This window comes from Oncorhynchus gorbuscha, unplaced genomic scaffold, assembly GCF_021184085.1.
Source record: "Oncorhynchus gorbuscha isolate QuinsamMale2020 ecotype Even-year unplaced genomic scaffold, OgorEven_v1.0 Un_scaffold_27:::fragment_2:::debris, whole genome shotgun sequence".
Lineage (NCBI taxonomy): Eukaryota > Metazoa > Chordata > Actinopteri > Salmoniformes > Salmonidae > Oncorhynchus > Oncorhynchus gorbuscha.
This window is the reverse complement of record NW_025745130.1, coordinates 166,435-189,662: the sequence shown is the minus strand read 5'-3', so window position 1 is coordinate 189,662 and position 23,228 is coordinate 166,435. Positions and strand designations below refer to the sequence as shown.

Here is a 23,228-nt window from a genome sequence, read left to right as displayed (position 1 = left end):
ATCATGAGGAGGATTCAGGAGGAGGAAGTTGGTGCCCCATACGCCCATCCCACAGAACCAACAAATCCAATTCCGGAAGTAAGTGTGAGTGATGTTGTTGCGTGTGTGTCTGACTCTCCTACCTTGGCCTGCTGTAACTGCATATGTGGGTGAGTGAGATGTTAGTAAAATTCCTGAACTAAGTGTTTCATCATTCTAGATTGCAGCCGATAGCAACAAGAAGTGCTGTGATGTGTGTGGACCCAAAAAGGACAGGAAGACACAGTACACGTGCATCAAGGGCAATAAATACATTTGCAATAAACATTATTTATTCCACCCGTATCTTGATTATAATTGTTTTTTGTGTACAAAAATCCAATTATTATTTTTTTTAAAGCAAATAGCGCTTTTATTGATAAATGTGATCTAGCAGAGGTAAATGGCAAATATTAACAATGTATGCTGTCTATATTGCTTGCAATTGATATAAGTCAACATCTAAGCATTAAGTATTGTATGTACATTGTTATTGCTGTATTGTTTTAAAAACCCAATAATGTTGTGGGTCCAACAGACCCGCAAACATTGAGTGAATAACAAAAACATGAACACCACACAAGGGTTAAGTTCTTCTTGCTCTGACTGGGAGAGCCCTGTTAGCCACTGATATATAATTTATCATAGAGCAGAGCTGTCTCTCCCTACAGTGACATACTCAATGAGATGTGTTATCTAACCCAGATGAGAGTCCTCGTTGGGTCCGGGTCTCTCAATCTCATCTTCAGATCTGGTCAGATTTGCTCCTAGCACTAATAGCAGGTTAGGAGAACTAATATAGCAGGTTAGCATAATTAACATATTAGGTTAGGGGAATGAGGTTAAGGTTATGGAAAGGGGTTTGGATTTTGCTACAATACTAGTTGACCCATAGAATGAGAAAGCAGCTAGGATCCAATAGAAAGAGAAGCAAGACAGGGTTTGGTTCCCCGGGGCGTTTCTTCCCTGGACTTTCCCTGGATGCAGGTCAGGGGCAGACCCTTCTCGTTGATTAGTGCTCAGGTATTAGACTCAGGGGTGTTTGTGTGGGTCTTTCTGCAGTTTTTGAGCGTTTTTCTCCTGTCGCCGTTAGGTTTCTACAGAACTTAGGATATTATTTTGTCAATTGTAGCCAAAATCTGTAAATATATGTAATTATCACTTTTGCAGTGGGCCTATTCAACCTTGTGCCCAAAACCCAACTAACCAGGCTGCTGGGCTTAGCAGTATACATTAGTTGAAATCAAGGCACAGACCATTTTTTTCCCAATATTTAAGAAATACCATTTTATTTGTGATTTATAAACAAAACACGATACCAGATCTATCAAATAATAAAAAAGACAAATCACTATATCACCATTACATTGATGAGCAGGTGTACAAAAAGGTTATTAACAGATCTGCAATGTCGCAGTCGACTGCTTAGTGCCATACAGGCACCAGATGACTCAGGAAACATTCACTTCACACAAGCAGAGAGTACATCAATATTAGCTTTTTTTTGACAATTTTGTTAGTTTTCTTTTCTCAACATTATAAAAACATTTTCAAAGATGTTCGGGATATATATCGATGGTGAGTAAATGATTCAGTATTACGTTAGTGTTTCTTTGATATCAGTTCATAGCTTAACACAAGGTATAAGGACTAATTTTGTAATCCTCAAAAATCATAAGGGCATGAACAAAAATAGCATTTCATAGCATATCTACAGCATTACTTATATTTAGAAGGTTATTTTAATTGAACTTCAACAGAATAAAAACAAGTGATTCTTGTTTGTCTAGGAATACATAGTATGTGTGTATTTGTGTTCATGTGTGTTTTCGAGAGTGAGTATGTATACATATTTTAGCAGAGATGATATTCATATCTCTGAATTTGTGATAAATGGTTGAAGGAAATGAAACATATCTATCTATATAGATCTATATATATATATTTCCTTTGCTTATAACATGCAAACAGCCACTTAGTGATCTGACAGCACAGATTCACACCTGAAGGGGGAGCACGTGTATAATATGGGGGGATTCAGTCCAATAGCAGCGCTAGCATCATCCCTGTGTCCGCTCTGATTGGTCAGATATCAGCCAGGAAGATGAAACCGAGAGGTGAGTAGGAGATGCTGTGGAATTAGCCCTCACACATACTGAGTTCATTCTGGGGATGCTCTTATTCTGGAGAAGACTCAATGCTGTTGATGCTTCCTTTTCATCACAAAATATGAGTAGAGTTTAACACAGCAACAAAGCTCTCCAGGGAATGTCTGTGGACTGGAGTGCCCACCACTACAAATCCACTTCTCTCTCCTTGCCTCTACATCCTTCCATCCCACTTTTTCTCTCCATCTGGACAGAAGGAAGCCTGTCCATATTTCTGCTAAGCTCCTTATGTTTGCCCCACTACCCTGTGTGTAACTGGTGGAAGAGACGGCAACTTGTCCCCAAAACAGTGCTAGGAACGTTGATATTTCAGTAGCAAGGCTTGGTTAAAGCTAACAGAAAGTGTGTGAGTGTGTTATACAGGTTCATTCTGTTGCTGTTTTTGCAGAGGAACAAGTTATCAGAAGTTAAGAGTGTCTTTGAGAGAGGCCTTCTGAACATGGTGATCAGAGGACGGAGGAGTTGAGGGTCAACAGACGAGGCGTGCGAGAGAATCCTACTAGCACCAAAGCGGGCAAGGTAAGGGGGCGGGGCTTTAATAACTACTGAACATTGACTATTAAACATTGACTGACAGAAGCAGGGGGGGGGGGGGATCAGGCTTGAACAGAAATTAAACAACAAGCAACAGTTCCTGTCATATATTACACTCCCATAGAAAAGAGGCCACTGAAATAGGCCTCAGTCTTTTGGCTGAGTTAGAGCTGTACACTATCCAGAGAGGTGTGTGCATGTCCCAGACTGTCTAATGTGTTCGCGTGTGTGTGTGTGTTACAGTGGTTGTGTGCTGCACAGACTGTGGGTCCAAGGTCCCACTGGCCTATTTTGTGTGGTAGATGAGAAGGCGAGGCAAGGTCTTTAGCCCCTGCCCTATGCTGCCAACAGTGCCAACAGTACCAGGCATGAAACAACCCACGGGCAGCCTAATCCAGAACACGGTCAGCCTAATCCAGCCTTCAATCCCGTCCAGCACTAATCTCAACACATTCCAATCTCACACAGCTCACTGTACTGTACATATACACGTCAGGGGTCTTGTTTGCACCACTTTTTCTTTTGTATATTTTGTAGAAAAAAAAATGACTCATTTTTCTGCACAAGGCTTCCATCTTACTGTAGATGAGAGCCTCTGTGTCACTCTTTGTCAGGTTGAGCTCCTCCTCTCCCCCTCCAATCAGGGGAGCAGAGGAGGCAAGGGGCAGAGTAAAGACAGAGATGCCAACAAGGGGCCAGAAGGGCCAGGGAGAGGGGTCCCATTGCAAGCAAGGTTGGGCAGGCGGGCTGGCAGGACTATAGCACCACCATTAATAGGGTATGTGAGGTTTCTCTCACATACTGTACGGCATGTTATACATGAAACGTCTGGGTATCGGTAGTTGATTGGATTATCATCTTTAGGTTATTCTAATCAAAGAGATTTTTGTGGAATTTTCAGCAAATGTCTGGTAAATGAGAGCCTATTAAATATATTTAAAAATAGTGTTTTATAGCCAGAGGTATGGAAGCTTCAGAGGGCCAATCTTGCAGAGGATACTATTGGCTGCTTACATGTTTTACAGAGATAGGCCTCTGCTAATGGGGACCTGGCTTGGCAGACTTAACTACGCAAACACAACACATGGAGACTCTCCTGATTCGAAAATATACATTTGGCTTTTTGTCTTGCAGCTGTTATTTGGACTTTAGTTGGTAGCTCTGTTTTCATATCTCCCCTTTCTCCTCTACTCGTCCACATCCTCCTTGCCCTTGTCTTTCTTGTCTTTCTTCTCCTTCTTCTTCTTTTTCTTCTTCTTGGCTTCCTCCTTCTTGCCAAAGGAAATGAAATCACTCTTGTCATCCTCTCCTCCCGGGCCCTGGCGGATTGAGATGATAGCGGGGGAGCCGGGGATGATGAAGGCTTCAGGGGGAATGTCTCCAGGCTTCAGGACCTGAGGGGGGCCGTAGCCAGGGCCAGGCCCGTAACGGAATTGCCAGCTGTTACTGTCGATGCCAGCTCCAACCGGAGGGGACAGCTCACCCCCTTCACCATCTACAAGAGAGAAAGAGAAGAAACGGAGCGAGATAGAAGAGCTATGTCTAATTCATGATCATCTTCATCCCCATTATTCATCATCACAATGAGATTCTGAACATACCAGCACAGTCATAAATGGAGCCTTATTCAGTCTCCTATTTCCGGCTGAGGTAAAGTGTTACCACAGCTGTAATACAGCCAGTGGTGTAAAGTATGGAAGTAAAAATACTTTAAAGCACTATTTAAGTAGTTTTGGGGGGTATCTGTACTTTACTATTTCAATTTTTTGATCACTTTTACTTCGCTACATTTCTAAAGAAATATTGTACTTTTTACTCCATATATTTTCCCTGACACCCAGATACATTTTGATATGCTTATCAGGACAGGAAAATGGTCCAACTCACACATTCATCAAGAGAACATCCCTGGTCATCCCTACTGCCTCTGATCTGGTGGACTCACTAAACACAAATGCTTAATTTGTAAATTATGTCTGAGTGTTGGAGATAGCCCTTGACTATCAGTACATTTTAAAAAATAAGAAAATTGGGCGTCTGGTTTGCTTAATTTAAGACATTTGAAATTATTTATACTTTTACTTTTGATACTTAAGTATATTTGAGCAATTACATTTACTATTTATATTTAAGTACATTTCAAACCAAATACTTTTAGATTTTTATACAAGTAGTATTTTACTGGGTGACTTTCATTTTTACTTGAGTCATTTTCTATTCATGTATCTTTACTTTTACTCAAGACAATTGGACACAGCATAGATAAGCAAAAGAATTCAAGCCAGAGACACACCGATAAACTAAAGAAGGGGAAAGTGATTGCAGGGAGTATAACTTTATCAGCCAGTGGTGCAGCTGAGAACACAAGGTTAGACTAAACAGACATGACCTTTAACGGCAGAGAGGTACTGGGATGTTTAACACTTGTGATGTGACAAGAATTAGCACGTAAGGATGACAGGAACTGTGAAAACCCAGCACTAACCTAATCCCACTCTCACAAGGGCTCGACACAGCAGTGGTAAAAGAGAGAATCTCATATAATATGCAATCATGAATATGACAGACAGAGAGAGAGAGAAGCAGGGCGAGCGGAAGAGACGATGAAAGAAAAAGACCAAGTACTAAGAGAGTGAGACCCTATTCTCCTTTCATTTAGCATACAGTATAATGCAAGATATGAAAGACATTTAATTATAACCAGCAGGCAACAGACAGAGGCATTTGAAGGGAGATATCGATTGAGGTGAAGAACAATGCAGAAAAATAAGAGGGGAAATGAGAGGGCGTCAGTAAGGGAAAGAAATAGTGAGGTGATGTGCTCTGGGCTTGGCAGACTCAGTGCTCTCAGTCCCACACCAGCTTCTCTGGGCTCGGCAGACTCAGTGCTCTCAGTCCCACACCAGCTTCTCTGGGCTTGGCAGACACAGTGCTCTCAGTCCCACACCAGCTTCTCTGGGCTCGGCAGACTCAGTGCTCTCAGTCCCACACCAGCTTCTCTGGGCTCGGCAGACTCAGTGCTCTCAGTCCCACACACCAGCTTCTCTGGGCTTGGCAGACACAGTGCTCTCAGTCCCACACCAGCTTCTCTGGGCTTGACAGACACAGTGCTCTCAGTCCCACACCAGCTTCTCTGGGCTTGACAGACAGTGTTCTCAGTCCCACACCAGCTTCTCTGGGCTTGACAGACACAGTGCTCTCAGTCCCACACCAGCTTCTCTGGGCTTGACAGACACAGTGCTCTCAGTCCCACACACCAGCTTCACTGGCTCTGACCTACTTTCTGCCTGCTTTCAGTCCCATCAAACCAGCTTATTTTTGCTATTTTCATTTGTAGTCCCACAACCAGCTTCTGGGCTGGCTGACTCAGTGCTCTCAGTCCCAAATTCATGCATGGTCCCACAGGGACGTTGTACTCGAATATAGCCTACTACTCTGACAAGATCAGTGCTCTCAGTCCCAACCAGCTGTCTCTGGGCTTGACAGACACAGTGCTCTCAGTCCCACACAACAGCTTCTCTGGGCTCGGCAGACTCAGTGCTCTCAGTCCCACACCAGCTTCTCTGGGTGTGGCAGACTCAGTGCTCTCAGTCCCACACCAGCTTCTCTGGGCTCGTGTGACTCAGTGCTCTCAGTCCCACACCAGCTTCTCTGGGCTTGACAGACACAGTGCTCTCAGTCCCACATGCCTGAAATGACTGGGCATGCAGATGCAGTGCTCTCAGTCCCAACCAGCTAAAGTAAATAAAATGAAACAAACACAGTGCTCTCAGTCCCTCTTCAGTACACTGGGCTCGGCAGACTCAGTGCTCTCAGTCCCACCTAAAGCTTTTGGGCTCCAGACTCAGTGCTCTCAGTCCCACACCAGCTATGGCTGAACAGCTCAGATAATCAGTGCTCTCAGTCCCACAACAGCTTATTTTACAGTAGAAACTAAATTAAACCTCTGTCCCTGGTTAGCATGGGGAAGTTATTACATTACAACACCATTACCACACCTAAAGTACATCACTTCCCTCAAGCCCACTGTGATTGTGTTAATGGGGGTAGCCTATACTGATCAACAACATTTTGAGTGCATTGATTATTTGTCGAAGCAGGTCAGTTGAGCTTGTCAGACTGGTTTCAGTCCCACACATGTTTGAAAGTGGTGCTCGTGTAGATGGAATAATCTAATGTATTTATCAAATGTGCACCTATTGAAAGAAACCAACAAACAGTTCTACACCTGTACTTCCTCTTCTCTTTCTGTTTTTATCTCCCCTCTCTTCATCTCTTTTGGGTCTACATGACAGAGTGTATCAATCCCACAGAATGTTACTCTGGGCTCGAAGATGTGAGTCTCTCAGTCCCACACCAGGCTATGGGGAGCAGGCACATGCTCTGTCCCACACAGACAGCCTTTGTATCTCCAGTAACATGGAGGCTTCAGTCCCACACCAGCTCTGCTCTACCCTGACCCACACCAGCCTATTCTCCCCCTCCGCAAACATCATATTAAAAGTCCCAACCTGCTGTGGCTGCTGATTTGTAGGTTACTATAGTTTCTGTAAGGAGGTTACCATGGTACTCAGCTGTCTGGGGTGGTTCAGACTCATTTCAGTCCCACCCAGTGTTCTACATTCAAGTCCATTATTCCTGGTCCCAATCTGCTTACTCCTCAACCCATTCTTCTCAGTCCCACACATCCCAATTTAAAGATCATGCATTAGTTAAGGTTTCTGAATATGAGTGTGTCAGTCCCATGTTATTTGTGTGTGTGTGTTTTATTTATATTATTCCCACAATGTGTCTCTGGGCTGTGTGTGACTGTGTGCTGTCAGTCCCACACCAGCTTCTCTGGTGTGGCAGACTCAGTGTGTCAGTCCCACACCAGCTTCTCTGTGTGTGTGTGTGTGTGTGTGTGTGTGTCCCACACCAGCTTCTCTGTGTTGTGACACATGCTCTCAGTCCCACACCAGCTTCTTTATGAATAAATTTTTCTCAGTCCCAAACAAGCTCACTGTATATCTGTCTTACTTTTCCACCTCCATTTTCATTCTTCTCCATGTCTGACTGTTCTCTCAGTCCCTTAACACCAGCCATCTCTGGGCTTGACAGACTGTCTCTCTCAGTCCCCCCAGCCTCTCTGTTTCTCTCTCATCCTCTAAATCTTCCATTCCAGGTTTTGAATCGGCTTGAAACTGCTTTCAGTCCCACTCCCTGTTGATGTAGGATGGTGCAGCAATCTCTCAGTCCCAGACAGCTTGCCTGGAAGCAAGTCACAGCTTTCCCTAGTCAAGTACTGCACTGGCCCTGACATTTCTAAACCTTTTTTATTTAGATCAAACTAAGATATTATTTTTTATTTTATTTTGTCATTTGTGGCTGGAGTGCTAATTAAATTCCTGCATGGTCCCAAATTACTCAGAATTCCAATAGTACTGTAAAAAAGATGGCTGTCTTGCCATGCCTTATTCAACAACCTCTCTATAACTCTGTGTCTGGTCTTAATCCAACCATGCCCCGTTCCCCTTTCTCTGCTCAAATGAATCACATTGAGGAAGTATACTCTCTCTTTGAGGTGCAATAGCTCTACTATGCAGTATGTGAATTATTTCCTTTACACTTCCAACCATACTTGATACAATATTTAGAAACAAAGCCAATCCTGCTATATGACATCATTCAGTACACTACTGTATAAGCCCTAAGGAACTTTGATACTTTTGGTTCCTATTATGAAAACTGTCTCACTCCTGCAGCATACCAGGATTTAGCACTAAGAAACTAAATTAAACCCTGTCCCTGACATTTCTGATAAACACCATTACCACACTAAAGTACATCACTTCCCTCAAGCCCACTGTGATTGTGTTAATGGGGGTAGCCAATACTGATCAACAACATTTTGAGTGCAATGATTATTTGTCGAAGCAGGTCAGTTGAGCTTGTCATTGGTTTGGAGAGGGACACATGTTTGAAAGTGGTGTGTGTAGATGGAATAATCTAATGTATTTATCAAATGTGCACCTATTGAAAGAAACCAACAAACAGTTCTACACCTGTACTTCCTCTTCTCTTTCTGTTTTTATCTCCCCTCTCTTCATCTCTTTTGCGTGTCTACATGAGAGAGTTGTATCAATTTGCAGAATGTTACTCTGTGGAAGATGTGAGTCTACTTCTCGACGGGGGCTATGCGGGAGCAGGCTTGACATGCTCTGCACACAGAGGGCCTTTGTATCTCCAGTAACATGGAGGCTTATTTGGAGCTCTGCTCTACCCTGACCATTGCCTATTTCCCCCTCCGCAAACATCATATTAAAAGGAACCTGCTGTGGCTGCTGATTTGTAGGTTACTATAGATTTCTGTAAGGAGGTTACCATGGTACTCAGCTGTCTGGGGTGGTTCGAGCCTCATTTCAGCACCCAGTGTTCTACATTCAAGTCCATTATTCCTGGTCCAATCTGGGTTACTCCTCAACCCATTCTTCTTCTTTGTTCTACACATCCCAATTTAAAGATCATGCATTAGATTAAGGTTTCTGAATATGAGTGTGTGTATGTTATTTGTGTGTGTGTGTTTTATTTATATTATTCTACAGTGTGTGTGTGTGTGTGTGTGTGTGTGTGTGTGTGTGTGTCTCTGTGTGTCTGTGTGTAACCTGTGTCTGTCTCTCCCTCTCGTGTAACCCTGTGTGTCTCTGTGTCTCTCGTTAACCCTGCACATCTGTATCCGCATTCTTTATGAATAAATTTTTCTCTTAAAAGCTCACTGTATATCTGTCTTACTTTTCCACCTCCATTTTCATTCTTCTCCATGTCTGACTGTTCACTCTTTCCTCTTAACACCTATCCATCTCTTCTCTTCTCTCTGTCTCTCTCTCCCCCCTTCCTCTCTGTTTCTCTCTCATCCTCTAAATCTTCCATTCAGGTTTTGAATCGTTGCTGTGGAAACTGCTTTCACCCACTCCCTGTTGATGTAGGATGGTGCAGCAATCTCTCAGTTAGACAGCGTTGCCTAGAAGCAAGTCACAGCTTTCCCTAGCCAGTACTGCAGGGCCCTGACATTCCTAAACCTTTCTCTTTCTCCAACCCCCATACCTCTCTTTCCTTTACCATCCTTGTCATTTGTGTCTCTCTTTTGTCCTCTCGCAAATTACTCAGAATTCCAATAGTACTGTAAAAAAGATGGCTGTCTTGCCATGCCTTATTCAACAACCTCTCTAACTCTGTGTCTGGTCTTAATCCAACCATGCCCTCGTTAACCCTACCCTTTCTCTGCTCAAATGAACCCTTGAGGAAGTATACTCTCTCTTTGAGGTGCAACCCTACTATGCAGTATCCCTTATTTCTCTTTACTCTTCCAACCTACTTCTACAATCTTTAAAACAAAGCCAATCCTGCTATATGACATCATATATATATACTGTATAAACCATAATGCTTTGATAACTTTTCCTATTATGAAAACTGTCTCACCCTGCAGCATACCAGGATGTAGCACTAAGCCCCTATTAACCCTTCATGACATTTCTGATAAGCCTGCAGTACACTCTGCATGTCCTCTGCCTCCACAGAGTATTGGATTCTCTGCAATACCACAGAGTGCAAGTTTTCCATAAATTCAAAAAAACGTCAGTCAGTAAGAAGAAAAAAAATCAATAGCTTGATACACTCTCTCCCTCTCGTTAACCTACTCTCTCTCTCCCTCTCGTTAACCCTACTCTCTCTCTCCCTCTCGTTAACCCTACTCTCTCTCCCTCCTCTCTCTTAACCTACTCTCTCTCTCCCTCTCGTTAACCCTACTCTCTCTCTCCCTCTCGTTAACCCTGATCTCTCTCTCCCTCTCGTTAACCCTACTCTCTCTCTCCCTCTCGTTAACCCTACTCTCTCTCTCCCTCTCGTTAACCCTACTCTCTCTCCCCCTCTCGTTAACCCTACTCTCTCTCTCCCTCTCGTTAACCCTAATCTCTCTCTCCCTCTCGTTAACCCTACTCTCTCTCTCCCTCAATCTTCCAACTCAATTTCAGCTTGTGCAGACACACACATAAAACAGACACACTTCAGTCCATCACCGTGCTGATACCTCAACCACCTTAGGGTCCTACACCTGTGCTCGAACTCTTGTCACTGGACAGTAAATCGATGAGTCCTCAGCCTGGGCTGGCAGGCATTAGAGAGGAGGCAGGCAGCTGACAGGAACACCAAACCAGCGCCTAGGCATTCTGACAACCCCTCCGAATACAACCACAGGAGCGAACCAGTCAACTGTGATCAAGTCAGCCCTCTCTGTCTCTCTCACTCGCTGTCTAGTTATCCCTCTCTTCACTACCAGACAGATTCCTAAAATAGTCTTCAAAGGCGATTGTTTTCGCTCCATTTTATCTAAGATACTGTGTATGTGGACAAATGAATGCCTTGCTTTCTCTCTTCTTTTGTCAGTGGCAATGGTTTTAAATGTACCACTCCCAACAGCACCCCATCACAACTATTAAGTCGGGCATGGTGCAGTGTCACACTTCACTTCACCTATCAAAGTCTGTCCCAATTTCCCCTACCTAACCAACAGACAAATATTAGCCCACATTTGCTTGTCTTGTAACAGCTTCTCATTGGCTCTTTTATTTTGGCAGATTGTGTTGCTGTCTGTCATTGGCCTTCCTCTAGTCTTTCCAGGATGCTCCCTCTGGAGTCTCAGCACTAATGCTTAGCATTCATCTGGCAGAAATTCTAAAAGGTCACCTGCATGTTTCCCATCTGACTTCCTTATTTCTATTTATCTTCTGTCATTTCACATCACTATGTGTGCAGAGTGCCTCCATTACAGGAGCGGGCAGCAGATCAACTGTGTGCTTTTGATCCCCACACAGCCAGCCATTTCACCTGCAGCACTGGACACTGTGGGCCAGTTCTGGACCAGCATCCCCTGGGCTCCCTGCATCACTGACGACTCCTCCATATGGACCGAGCTGGAACACAAAACACACATTCATGTATGCTCATTAGATACATCAATATGATCCCCTGTCGTATCAGCACATGAATGAGCTGAAAGTAAAGTATAGCTTTGGTCCTAGCCTATCAAAACCAGCCAGATGTGTGTGTTGGCCCACCAGGTTGTTTAGAAAGCCTCAAACATTCTGATTGATGGCATCACAATAGGCTACCAACTCAGTCCTTAGTCAGTTTTGCTACCAACTCAGTCCTGATTGAGACATCAGTTTCCTTAGTCAGTTTTGCCGCCTGATGTCATAACTCAGGCCTGTACATTCTGATTGATGACATCACAATAGGCTACCAACTCAGTCCTTAGTCAGTTTTGCCGCCTGATGTCATAACTCAGGCCTGTACATTCTGATTGATGACATCCCCATAAACTACCAAATCAGTTCTTTGTCATAGTTTTCCTGTACGATGTCATAATTCAGGACTGAATATTCTGATTCATGACATCACAAATAGCTGCCAGTTAAGTTTAAATATTTTTCCGGGTGATGTCATAACTTGAGTTCAGGTCACAATTTATATTTTGACCATCATTCTCCAAGTATGGATCACCTAAAGGCTATGAATAGTTTTTTTGCAACCCTCAAGCTACCAACATATTTTACATATACCAGAGAAGAAACTACTGGAAAAAACAACAATAATAAGAAAATATCAACTTATGTCTTATCAAAACACCATTAGACATGTAATAAATAAATAAAGACTAAAACAGACTTCATTTAGCAAAATTATGATTTATTTGCATATTTATATGCATTTTTTTTTTATATAAATGTGTCGTTTTACAAAGTACAATCCACATTAGTAATAAAAAGCTAATTTATCATCATATAGCATCATTTAGTTTTCAGATTTTTTAAATCAATACTACTTTTGTCATATGTTTGTGGTAAAAACTACCTCCATTTAAATATATTCTTTAAAAAATTGCAGAAAGGGATTCTATTCACTTCAAAAAGTAATCCTTTGAGACATTGACCAACAAATATGGCTTAGTTTTCTTTATGTAATTACCCCACGGCCAGCATTAGCATCGCTGTTAGTGAAACAATGGGAGTGGTAGGGGCTTTGGCAGCATGCTTCAAAAAGCATAACCACATGTTCTAAGTCACTTCAAAGCAAATGATATAGCAACCAAATCATAACAAGTTGCACATATAGAATATTGGAGGATATTATAGGAATTCTGGTATTTATATCACATTTTCAGTAGAATAAAGCATTTTTGGAGAATAACTTTGGTTTTATACACAGTCATACGATGTGGTATCGAAAAGTACAATCTTAGGCAAGTACATGGGGAGCTAGCTGCAGTGTATCTCTGCAGGTGATCTGTCTATCTGGTCAAAATGAATGATACAGGTCCCCTTCCACCCTCGGATGATGTGTACTACTTAATAGTATGTCTCCAGAGAAACCTAGATTAAAATAAAGGTCCAATTTATTAAATGACTATAGGGCAGGGTTTCCCAAACTCGGTCCTCAAGACCCCAAGGGGTGCACTTTGGGGGTTTTTCCCTGGCACTACACAGCTGATTCAAATAATCAACTAATCATCCAGCTTTGATCATTTGAATCAGCTGTGTAATGTTATAGCAAAAACCAAAATGAGCACCCCTTGGGGTCCCGAGGACGGAGTTTGGGAAGTGCTGGTAAAAGGGGAATTAGGTGAATTAGGGAATTTGGCTAGGGTCTAAATGACCCCAAAGGACAGACACGAGATTTTGAAAGTCCATATAGATACAGAAAAACTAAACAATGATTTAGATTTGTTAAGAACAAATTGACTGACAAAGTCTAGGCTATGCGGAGTGACCAGAAAACGCTACCATCCGTTTTTCAGGGATACAGTATTTTCAACCTAACTTCCAATTACCCCGAAAAACGGAAGTGGAACCTCCGCTCAGGCGTCTTTTTAAGCTTAGGTTAGACAAAGTCATGAAACATTTTGAAGAATTGAATAAACTACTTTTGGGATATGTTAAAAAATGCCCCTCTGGGGTCAAAATAACCCAGTCGGTAAGCTTAAGGGTTCAAAGTTTAAATGCATTTCAAGAAAGTGACTCCCATAGTCCAGCCAATACTACATTCCTTAAAAATACTCTCCAAAAAGGAAATGGATACAGACGATATACTTTCAATATTAAAATAACTATACAATCAGACACCCACATACTTCCTCCTCTAATGCTCTAATTATCCCTTCAAGGTTGACAACATGCTTTTAATCAGTCTTGTTTGGGTAAGCCCGGCATCATTTAATTTGATGGATGTTTCCAGTGTGACAGTATAATCGCAGTTTGATGTGTATCTGGGAACGTATGTGTGTGGTGTGTGTGTGTGTGTGGGGGGGGGGGTCTGTTAAGGTGCGTGCAAATATCTTTGCACACTGATGTGTCTCTGGTCTGTTGTGTATCACTTCACCTCCCATCAGATGTGTTGACTGAGAGGCAGAGAGACAGAGGAAACATCGCATAAACATGCTGCTACTCTCTGTTTATTGTCTATACATGGTCGCTTTAACTCTACCTGCATGGGTGTATTTACCTCAATTGCCTCAACTGACCGGTGCCCCGCACATTGACTCTGTGCCGGTACCCCCTGTATACAGCCTCGCTATTGTTATTTTACTGCCGCTGTTTAATTATTTGTTCATTTTAATTTTATTATACATTTTTTGATGATCTATTTGTTACTTAACACTTTTTTTCCCTTAAAACTTCTTAAAGCCTTGTTGGTTAAGGGCTTGTAAAGTAGGCATTTCACTGTAAGGTCTACCTACACCTGTTGTATTCGGCGCATGTGACAAATGCAACTTGATTTGATTTGAGGAGGAGGAGAGAAGGACAGTGAAAGAAAGGGAGAGAAGGAGTCAGATGGAGAGAGCAGGTGTGATGGGATTGAAAGAAAGAGGTGAGATAAAAATAGGGACGGGAGGTGGTAGTTACATAGAGGCAGGAGAATGAAAGAGGAGGGAGAAGGAGAGAGATGAGAGAGAGAGAGAGATGAGAGAGAGAGAAGGAGAGAGAGAGAGAGATGAGAGAGAGAAGGAGAGAGATGAGAGAGAGAAGGAGAGAGATGAGAGAGAGAAGGAGAGAGATGAGAGAGAGAAGAGGAGAGAGATGAGAGAGAGAGAAGGAGAGAGATGAGAGAGAGAAGGAGAGAGATTGAGAGAGAGAAGGAAGAGAGAAGAAATAGAGAGAGAAGGAAAATAGAACGAAGGAGACGATCTAGAGAGAAGGAGAACCAGATGATCATTTTACATACAGGGCCTTAGGAAAGTATTCAGACCCATTGACTTTTTCCACATTTGGTTATGTTACAGCCTTATTCTAAAAATGATCAAATTCATCAATCTACACCCAATACCCCATAATGGCAAAGCGAAAACAGGTTTTTAGAACATTTTGCAAATGAATAAAATAAAACAAAACTGAAATACCTTATTTATATGAATTAAATGTTTCCATTTGTCAACACTGAAATGTTTCTACAACTTAATTGGAGTCCACCTGTGATACATTCAATTGATTGGACATGATTTGTGAAAGGCACACACCTGTCTATATAATATCCCACAGTTGACAGTGCATGTCAGAGCAAAAGCCAAGCCACGAGGGCGAAGGAATTGTCTGTAGAGCTCAGAGACAGGATTGTGTCAAGGCACAGACCTGGATTAGGCTACCAAAAACATTATGCAGCATTTAAGGTCCCCAAGAACACAGTGGCCTCCATTTCTTAAATGGAAGAAATATGGAAGCACCAAGACTCTTCCTAGAGCTGGCTGCCTGGCCAAACTGAAAAATCGGGGTAGAAAGGCCTTGGTCGGGGAGGTGACCAAGACATTGATGGTCCCTCTGACAGTGCTCCAGAGTTCCTTTGTGGAGATGGGTGAACCTTCCAGAAGGACAACCATTTCTACAGCACTCTACCAATCAGGCCTTTATGGTAGAGTCGCCAGACGGAAGACACTCCTCAATAAAACGCACATGACAGCCTGCTTTAGGGGCCTGATCAAAAGTCCTGGGTAACCACCTATTTCAAGACGACCACTTAGTTTACCCTGTTTTCTGAAAGTAGACTGCCTTGCCAAAAGTATTCACTATGGAGGTTTCTTGTCATGTACTGTTTAAATGATCTGCCAAAGGTTTTGCTTCTGGGTCCTATTCTCACCTGGGTGTTGTGTGACCGGAAAATCCATGATTAGAATAAGCTGTAACATAACAAAATGGTCTTCCAAAGGGTCTGAATACTTTCCGAGCAACCCTTCACTGTTCCTCACCGTGTCATGATTTGTGATTTATTATCTTTCTTGTCCCTGTCTTCCCAGTTTGCCAAAAGGCACCTAAAGGACTCTCAGACCATGAGAAACAAGATTCTCTGGTCTGTTGAAACCAAGATTGGACTCTTTGGCCTAAATGCCAAGCGTCACGTCTGGATGAAATGTGGCACCATCCCTACAGTGAAGCACGGTGGTGGTAGCATCATGCTGTGGGGATGTAATTCAGCGGCAGGTACTGGGAGACTAATCAGGATTGAGGGAAAGATGAACAGAGCAAAGTACAGAGAGATCCTTGATGAAAACATGCTCCAGAGTGCTCAGGACCTCAGACTGGGGCGAAGGTTCAACTTCCAAAAGGACAACAACCCTAAGCACACAGCTAAAACAATGCAGGAGTGGCTTTGGGACAAGTCTCTAAAAGTCCTTGAGTGGCCCAGCCAGAACCCGATCAAACACCACTGGAGAGACCTGAAAATGGGCAGTGAAGCTTGTAGCGTCATACCCAAGTAGACTCAAGGCTGTAATCGCTGCCAAAGGTGATTCAGAAAAGTACTGAGTAAAGGGTCTGAATACTTAGGTAAATATGATATATAAAAACCTGTTTTTGCTTTGTCATTATGGGGTGTTGTGTGTAGATTTATATTTAAAAATCCATTTTAGAATAAGGCTGTAACATAACAAAAATGTGGAAAAAGTCAAGAGGTCTGAATACTTTCCGAAGGCAACCCTTATCCACTGTTTGTCACAACTAACCATGCTACTCCAACATTCACAATCCCTACCACATCTAATGCACACACAAAACAGAGGGCATGTATGAGTCACAGATGCATTCAGAACTGCATTATTTGTCTTGGCAACCACACATACGGAAAAAGGATATAAACTTCAAAACACAGACACACACAAACACGCACCCTTTTTCCTAAACATGCATAATAAATGTAAAGCATGTAGGCCTGCAGAGGAGCCGCTAGCCCTGGCTGTAGCCTCTGCAATGCAGCTCACAGTGTATATTCTCCCTCTGCTTTATGAATTGTATGCCTTCCTGCCCTCTGTTGCAATGCACATCACTCAGAGAGAGATGTGGCCGTTTATAGTGGGTTTCAAATTCGGTGATGTTGGGTGAGGGATATGAACTGAGGGGTGTTAGTGGGGGTGTGTCAGAATGGGGTGTCTGGAGGATGTGTGCGGGTGGAGAATATGGAAGCAAGGGTTTGGATTGGCTGTGTGCAGAAAGAGGTATAGGGAGTGTGCCATTTGAAACTGCTGCAGCAATGCCAAGACGGTGGATGAGAGTTCATGAGAGTTCATGAGAGTCTATGTCACCATGATACACAATCTCTCTGCAAACCAGATAAATCAACAATCCAATATATCAAAATATCCTACTCAAATGCATTAAAACCAAACTGGAAAATCAGACTCCATTGAGATAGTACACAAAAGGAGGCCCTGCACTCTTAGCAGATGATTGCGTAATTGTTGTAGAATGGCTCAATTGTATGCATGGGAGAAGCATTGCCCCTGGAAGAGAATATTAATGTGTTTGTATAGCAGTGCTGTTATTAATCTAAAATGTCTTCCTGCCGCCTGTGTTCACACCCTCTCCCCTTCACACACACACACACACACACACACACACACACACACACACACACACACACACACACACACACACACACACACACACACACACACACACACACACACACACACACACACACACACACACACACACACACACACACACACACACCCTAGTGCGCATGCACACACACTAGGGTTAAATGGTGGGAACCCGGTTACCAAGATTTACTGCCCAAAACCACTCCCTTTTCCAGTGATAAATAACTGCGAGAATCCAGAAATGATAATACATTATTTATATGAAGAGCATGGGGTGAAACGGAACTGTTAAATTATATACGATATCTAAATCTGGCTTCTCTAAGCCTCTGCATGATGAATCAACATTCAGGGTGGGGACAGACAGCCCATCTTAGTATGGAGTGCAGTTCACAGTTCATGGGAACTCATCATGGGAACTTTCTTAGGCCTACATTGTCTGCAGCATAGCCTATGCTACAGTAAAATAAACACAGACTGAGCATCTAATTTACTCGTCTCCATCTGGCTTTCAGGGGTCACCTTGTTTTTTAATTGTAAATATTATAATTGTTTTAATTGCAGCTCCATTTTTAAAACCGCTTATCACTGGAATATTATTGCTCTAAATCAGTGCACGCGCGAGCAGTCTCTCCTTCTCTCTCTCCTTCACCCCCATTTCAAATTGAATCCAAAGTAGATCATCTTTTCTAGATTGATACTGTATATAGCCCTATATATACACAGTGGGGGAAAAAGTATTGTCAGCCACCAATTGTGCAAGTTCTCCCACTTAAAAAGATGAGAGAGGCCTGTAATTTTCATCATAGGTACACTTCAACTATGACAGACAAAATTAGAAAAGAAATCCAGAAAATCACATTGTAGGATTTTTAATTAATTAATTTGCAAATTATGGTGGAAAATAAGTATTTGGTCACCTACAAACAAGCAAGATTTCTGGCTCTCACAGACCTGTAACTTCCTCTTTAAGAGGCTCCTCTGTCCTCCACTCATTACCTGTATTAATGGCACCTGTTTGAACTTGTTATCAGTATAAAAGACACCTGTCCACAACCTCAAACAGTCACACTACAAACTCCACTATGGCCAAGACCAAAGAGCTGTCAAAGGACACCAGAAACAAAATTGTAGACCTGCACCAGGCTGGGAAGACTGAATTTGCAATAGGTAAGCAGCTTGGTTTGAAGAAATCAACTGTGGGAGCAATTATTAGGAAATGGAAGACATACAAGACCACTGATAATCTCCCTCAATCTGGGGCTCCACGCAAGATCTCACTACGTGGGGTCAAAATGATCACAAGAACGGTGAGCAAAAATCCCAGAACCACATGGGGGGACCTAGTGAAAGACATGCAGAGAGCTGGGACCAAAGTAACAAAGCCTACCATCAGTAACACACTACTTCGCCAGGGCTGCATGTACTGTTACCCTAGACCCACTCCAATTTGCTTACCGCCACAATAGGTCCACATACAATGCAATCGCCATTACACTGCACGCTGCCCTATTCCATCTGGACAGGATGAATACCTATGTAAGAATGCTGTACATTAACTACAGCTCAGCATTCTACAGTATAGTACCCTCCAAACTCATCCTTAAGCTTGAGACCCTGGGTCTCGACCCCGCACTGTGCAACTGGGTCATGGACTTCTTGACGGGCCGCCCCCAGGTGGTGAAGGTAGGAAACAACCTCGCCACTTTTCTGATCCTCAACCCTGGGGCCCCTTGGGCACAAACCCACCGTCGCTGGACCAGACAGGACTGCCGAGTCGCGGTTTTGTCTCACCAGGGGTGACGGTCGGATTCGCGCTTATCGTCGAAGGAATGAGTGTTACACCGAGGCCTGTACTCTGGAGTGGGAATGATTTGGAGGTGGAGGGTACGTCATGGTCTGGGGAGGTGTGTCACAGCATCATCGGACTGAGTTTGTTGTCATTGCAGGCAATCTCAACGCTGTGCATTACAGGGAACACATCCTCCTCCCTCATGTGGTACTCTTCCTGCAGGCTCATCCTGACATGACCCTCCAGCATGACAATGCCACCAGCCATACTGCTCATTATGTGTGTGATTTCCTGCAAGACAGGAATGTCAGTGTTCTGCCATGGCCAGCGAAGAGCCTGGATCTCAATCCCATTGAGCACTTCTGGGGTTGGATCGGAAGTTTAGGGCTAGGGCCATTCCCCGCAGAAATGTCCGGGAACTTGCCTTGGTGGAAGACTGGGGTAACATCTCACAGCAAGAACTGGCAAATCCGGTGCAGTCCATGAGGAAGAGATGCACTGCAGTACTTAATGCAGCTGGTGGCCACACCAGATACAGACTGTTACTTTTTTTTGACCCCCCCCCTTTGTTCAGGGACATATTATTCAATTTCTGTTAGTCACATGTCTGTGGAGCTTATTCAGTTTATGTCTCAGTTGTTGAATCTTGTTATGTTCATACAAATATTTACACACAATTAGCTAAAAAATAAACACAGTTGACAGTGAGAGGACGTTTTTTTTGTTGCAGAGTTTAGATTGTGTGTTTTAGGTTTTGTTTTGGAATTTGTTAGATATTAGGTTTTGTTGTGGAATTGTTAGATATTACCTGTTAGATACTGCTGCACTGTCGGATCTAGAAGCATATGCATTTCGCTACACTCACAATAACATCTGCTAACCATGTGTATGGTTCCCACTGTGAACCATGGAGGAGGTGGTGTGATGGTGCTTTGCTGGTGAAATTGTCTGTGATTTATTTAGAATTTAAGGCACACTTAACCAGCATTGCTAGCATAGCATTCTGCAGCGATACGCCTTCCCGTCTGGTTTGTGCTTAGTGGGACTATCATATGTAAGGGCTATTTTACCAAGAAGGAGAGTGATGGGGTGCTGCATCAGATGACCTGGCCTCCACAGTCAGCCAACCTCAACCCAATTGAGATGGTTTGGGATGAGTTGGACTGCAGAGTGAAGGAAAAGCAGCCAACAAGTGCTCAGCGTAAGTGGGAACTCCTTCAAGACTATTGGAAAAGCATTCCAGGTGAAGAATGCCAAGAGTGTGCAAAGGTGTCATTCAAGGCAAAGCGTGGCTACTTTGGAGAATCTAAAATATAATAAATATTTTGATTTGTTTAACACTTTTTTCGTTACTACATGATTCCATATGTGTTATTTCATAGTTCTGAGGACTTCACTATTATTCTACAATGTAGAAAATAGTTTTTATTTTAAAGAAAAACACTTGAACGAGTAGGTGTGTCCAAACTTTTGACTGGTACTGTATAAATATATATATATAAATATATACAGTACCAGCCTTATACAAATAGGCCCTTTTACAGTATATTTCAAAATGTTTATCAAATTTGCTAGCCTATACTTGTAACTTTGTAGGCCGCATGTGCTGCACTAGAATTCCATGTTCTCTTCTGCTTTATCATGGTTTGAACGATGTGTGTAATTACAGTCCATCTAATACAGTATAATACAATACAGTACACACTTCACACTCCAAAAGATTAGCCTACTGATTTTGTTTATTTACCCAAGAGAGCATACACACCCCCCCCCAACCGCCAGGGGCTACTGATTAAAACATTCATGTAAATAACGAAACGGTCTGTAGCCCTTTATAGTGTTTGTGTTTGTGTGTGTGCATGCATGCAATTGTGTGTGTGTGTGATGATCTGAGGCTGAGAAAGCTCTCAGTCAGTTCATCAGCTCATTTGTCCTTCACGGTTCCTTCTGAAAGACTGTGTATCTGGGAAGAGTGGTGCTTGGAATGTAGATGACCTATATACAATATGGCAGAGCAGGGGAGCAGAGCTACTGGGGCCTGGCTGGAACAGCATGGCTCTGCCCCACTGTCTGTGTGTGTACCCCTCTGGGGTGGCTGACAGGACAGCCAGGGCACAGCTGGCCCAAACAGGGCAACAGGGGGCTGAGTGGGGTCAGACACATGTTGAGGAGCCACTAGTGGTTATGGAGGCTGGTGCTAATCTGATCTGAGACCTGTCTGTGGTCATGTTAGGCTGTCTGCAGGCAGGTGCTTCTGCAGAGTGCAGTAGTCAGAGTGGCTGCCTCCCAGTATACTGTAATATACTGTGATTCTAAGAGCTAAAAGTGGTAAGGGGCGTAGGAATCTTTTTAAGGAGGGTAGAATTTACAAGAGTAAAGTGCTTACCTCTGCATCCCTGTCCTCAGAGAAGTGGAGTATTGCCAGTCAGCATTTGGGGCCTTCGGCTGAGAGAGAGAGAGAGGGGGGGGGGGGCAGATATGGTCTCATTAATTAATCATGGTGCACATCCCAGCTCTGCATCCTGATTGGAACACTGCAGTTCTGGAAGACAGTGTGCCACTACCATCAGATACACACACACATGCCCTTTACCAAAGCAATGACTTTGAGAGACACACTGATACATTCTTGGATTACCTGTGTGTGTGAGAGTTCTTCTGTGTGTGTGTGTGTGTGTGTGTGTGTGTGTGTGTGTGTGTGTGTGTGTGTGTGTGTGTGTGTGTGTGTGTGTGTGTGTGTGTGTGTGTGTGTGTGTGTGTGTGTGTGTGTGTGTGTGTGTGTGTGTGTGTGTGTGTGTGTGTGTGTGTGTGTGTGTGTGTGGTGTGGTGTGTGGTGTGTGTGTGTGTTTGCTGATGAAGTTTGCTTGAGTCCCGTGAGCTCAGAGCTCCAGGCAGCCCTTTTAAATTACTGCCTCATCAGTCACACTGCAGCTGGGCTTTGAGCTAATCCAATCAGGACGAGCCCCTCTATCACCAGGCCAACCATATCCTCCATCCCTGCTCATGTTGGGCTGGGGTTAAGAGGTAAAGGGCGGTTCTCCTAGGGCAGTCACACATTACTCCAGTTCATTGATGTTTTCCTCCAGAAGGCTGCTCCATGTGGATGTGTGTTTCATGTGGATGTGTGTTTTTTCAATTAATGTACTTTGTTTTCCACAAGGTTTACACATTGCATGAAGGTTCATAATGGAGCTTCAGAGATTTCAATATGTATATCTTGAAAACACAAATCATAACCACTGACATCTTCAGAGCCCTAGACATCAGATCTGTGGGTAGGGGTGAGTACTGTAGTAGTTTAAGACTCATACCTGTTTAGGCTTCAGTAGGTGTCCCAGATAAAGAGGGTACATAATGTTATTTAATTAGTTTCATTCTGAAGGGAGTATCTCCTGCTCTGAGACACAACCTCTCTGAGTGAATCTCATTTGTGGGGCTGGAGGTTAATTTAATTTCCACCACCATTCTTATCTTGGCCAGATGCTGCCTCTGCTCGTTGCTCCATCTTGACCCATCCACGACCACAACCTAAACCCCAAAACATTCCAATCAACCCCATGTTGCCTCCGAACTACATTCTGACAATGTTTTGACCATCAATCTATCCAATGCAGAGAGTGGAGCGCTGAAACAGCAGAGCATCAGATCGTATGACAGCCAGCCCATTAGAGGACACAACCCAGATCTCTGCTCGTTAGAGTAAACACGAGTTCCCGCCAATTAAACAGAGACAAAAATACAACAAATCAACCTTAAAAGATGGCTAATGTAAGCAGAGAGCTCATGGATCTCAAAAGACATAGCTGCTGAATAC

General features: G+C 43.2%; 1 protein-coding gene across 6 annotated transcripts in view; it reads right to left on the bottom strand.

Moving 5' to 3' along the window:
• Positions 1-2,927: 2,927 nt before the first annotated feature.
• LOC124017536 (protocadherin alpha-C2-like) overlaps positions 2,928-23,228 on the bottom strand; it is a 68,708-nt gene continuing 48,407 nt past the window's right edge. For all 6 annotated transcript variants that reach the window (XM_046332748.1, XM_046332749.1, XM_046332751.1 and 3 more), the window contains exons 2-4: positions 21,801-21,859; positions 11,586-11,671; positions 2,928-4,215 (exon numbers count right to left, since the gene is read on the bottom strand). In XM_046332748.1, the coding sequence (XP_046188704.1) occupies positions 3,908-4,215; positions 11,586-11,671; positions 21,801-21,859 (453 nt within the window). In that variant the 3' untranslated portion in view covers positions 2,928-3,907. The remainder of the gene's footprint in view (positions 4,216-11,585; positions 11,672-21,800; positions 21,860-23,228) is intronic.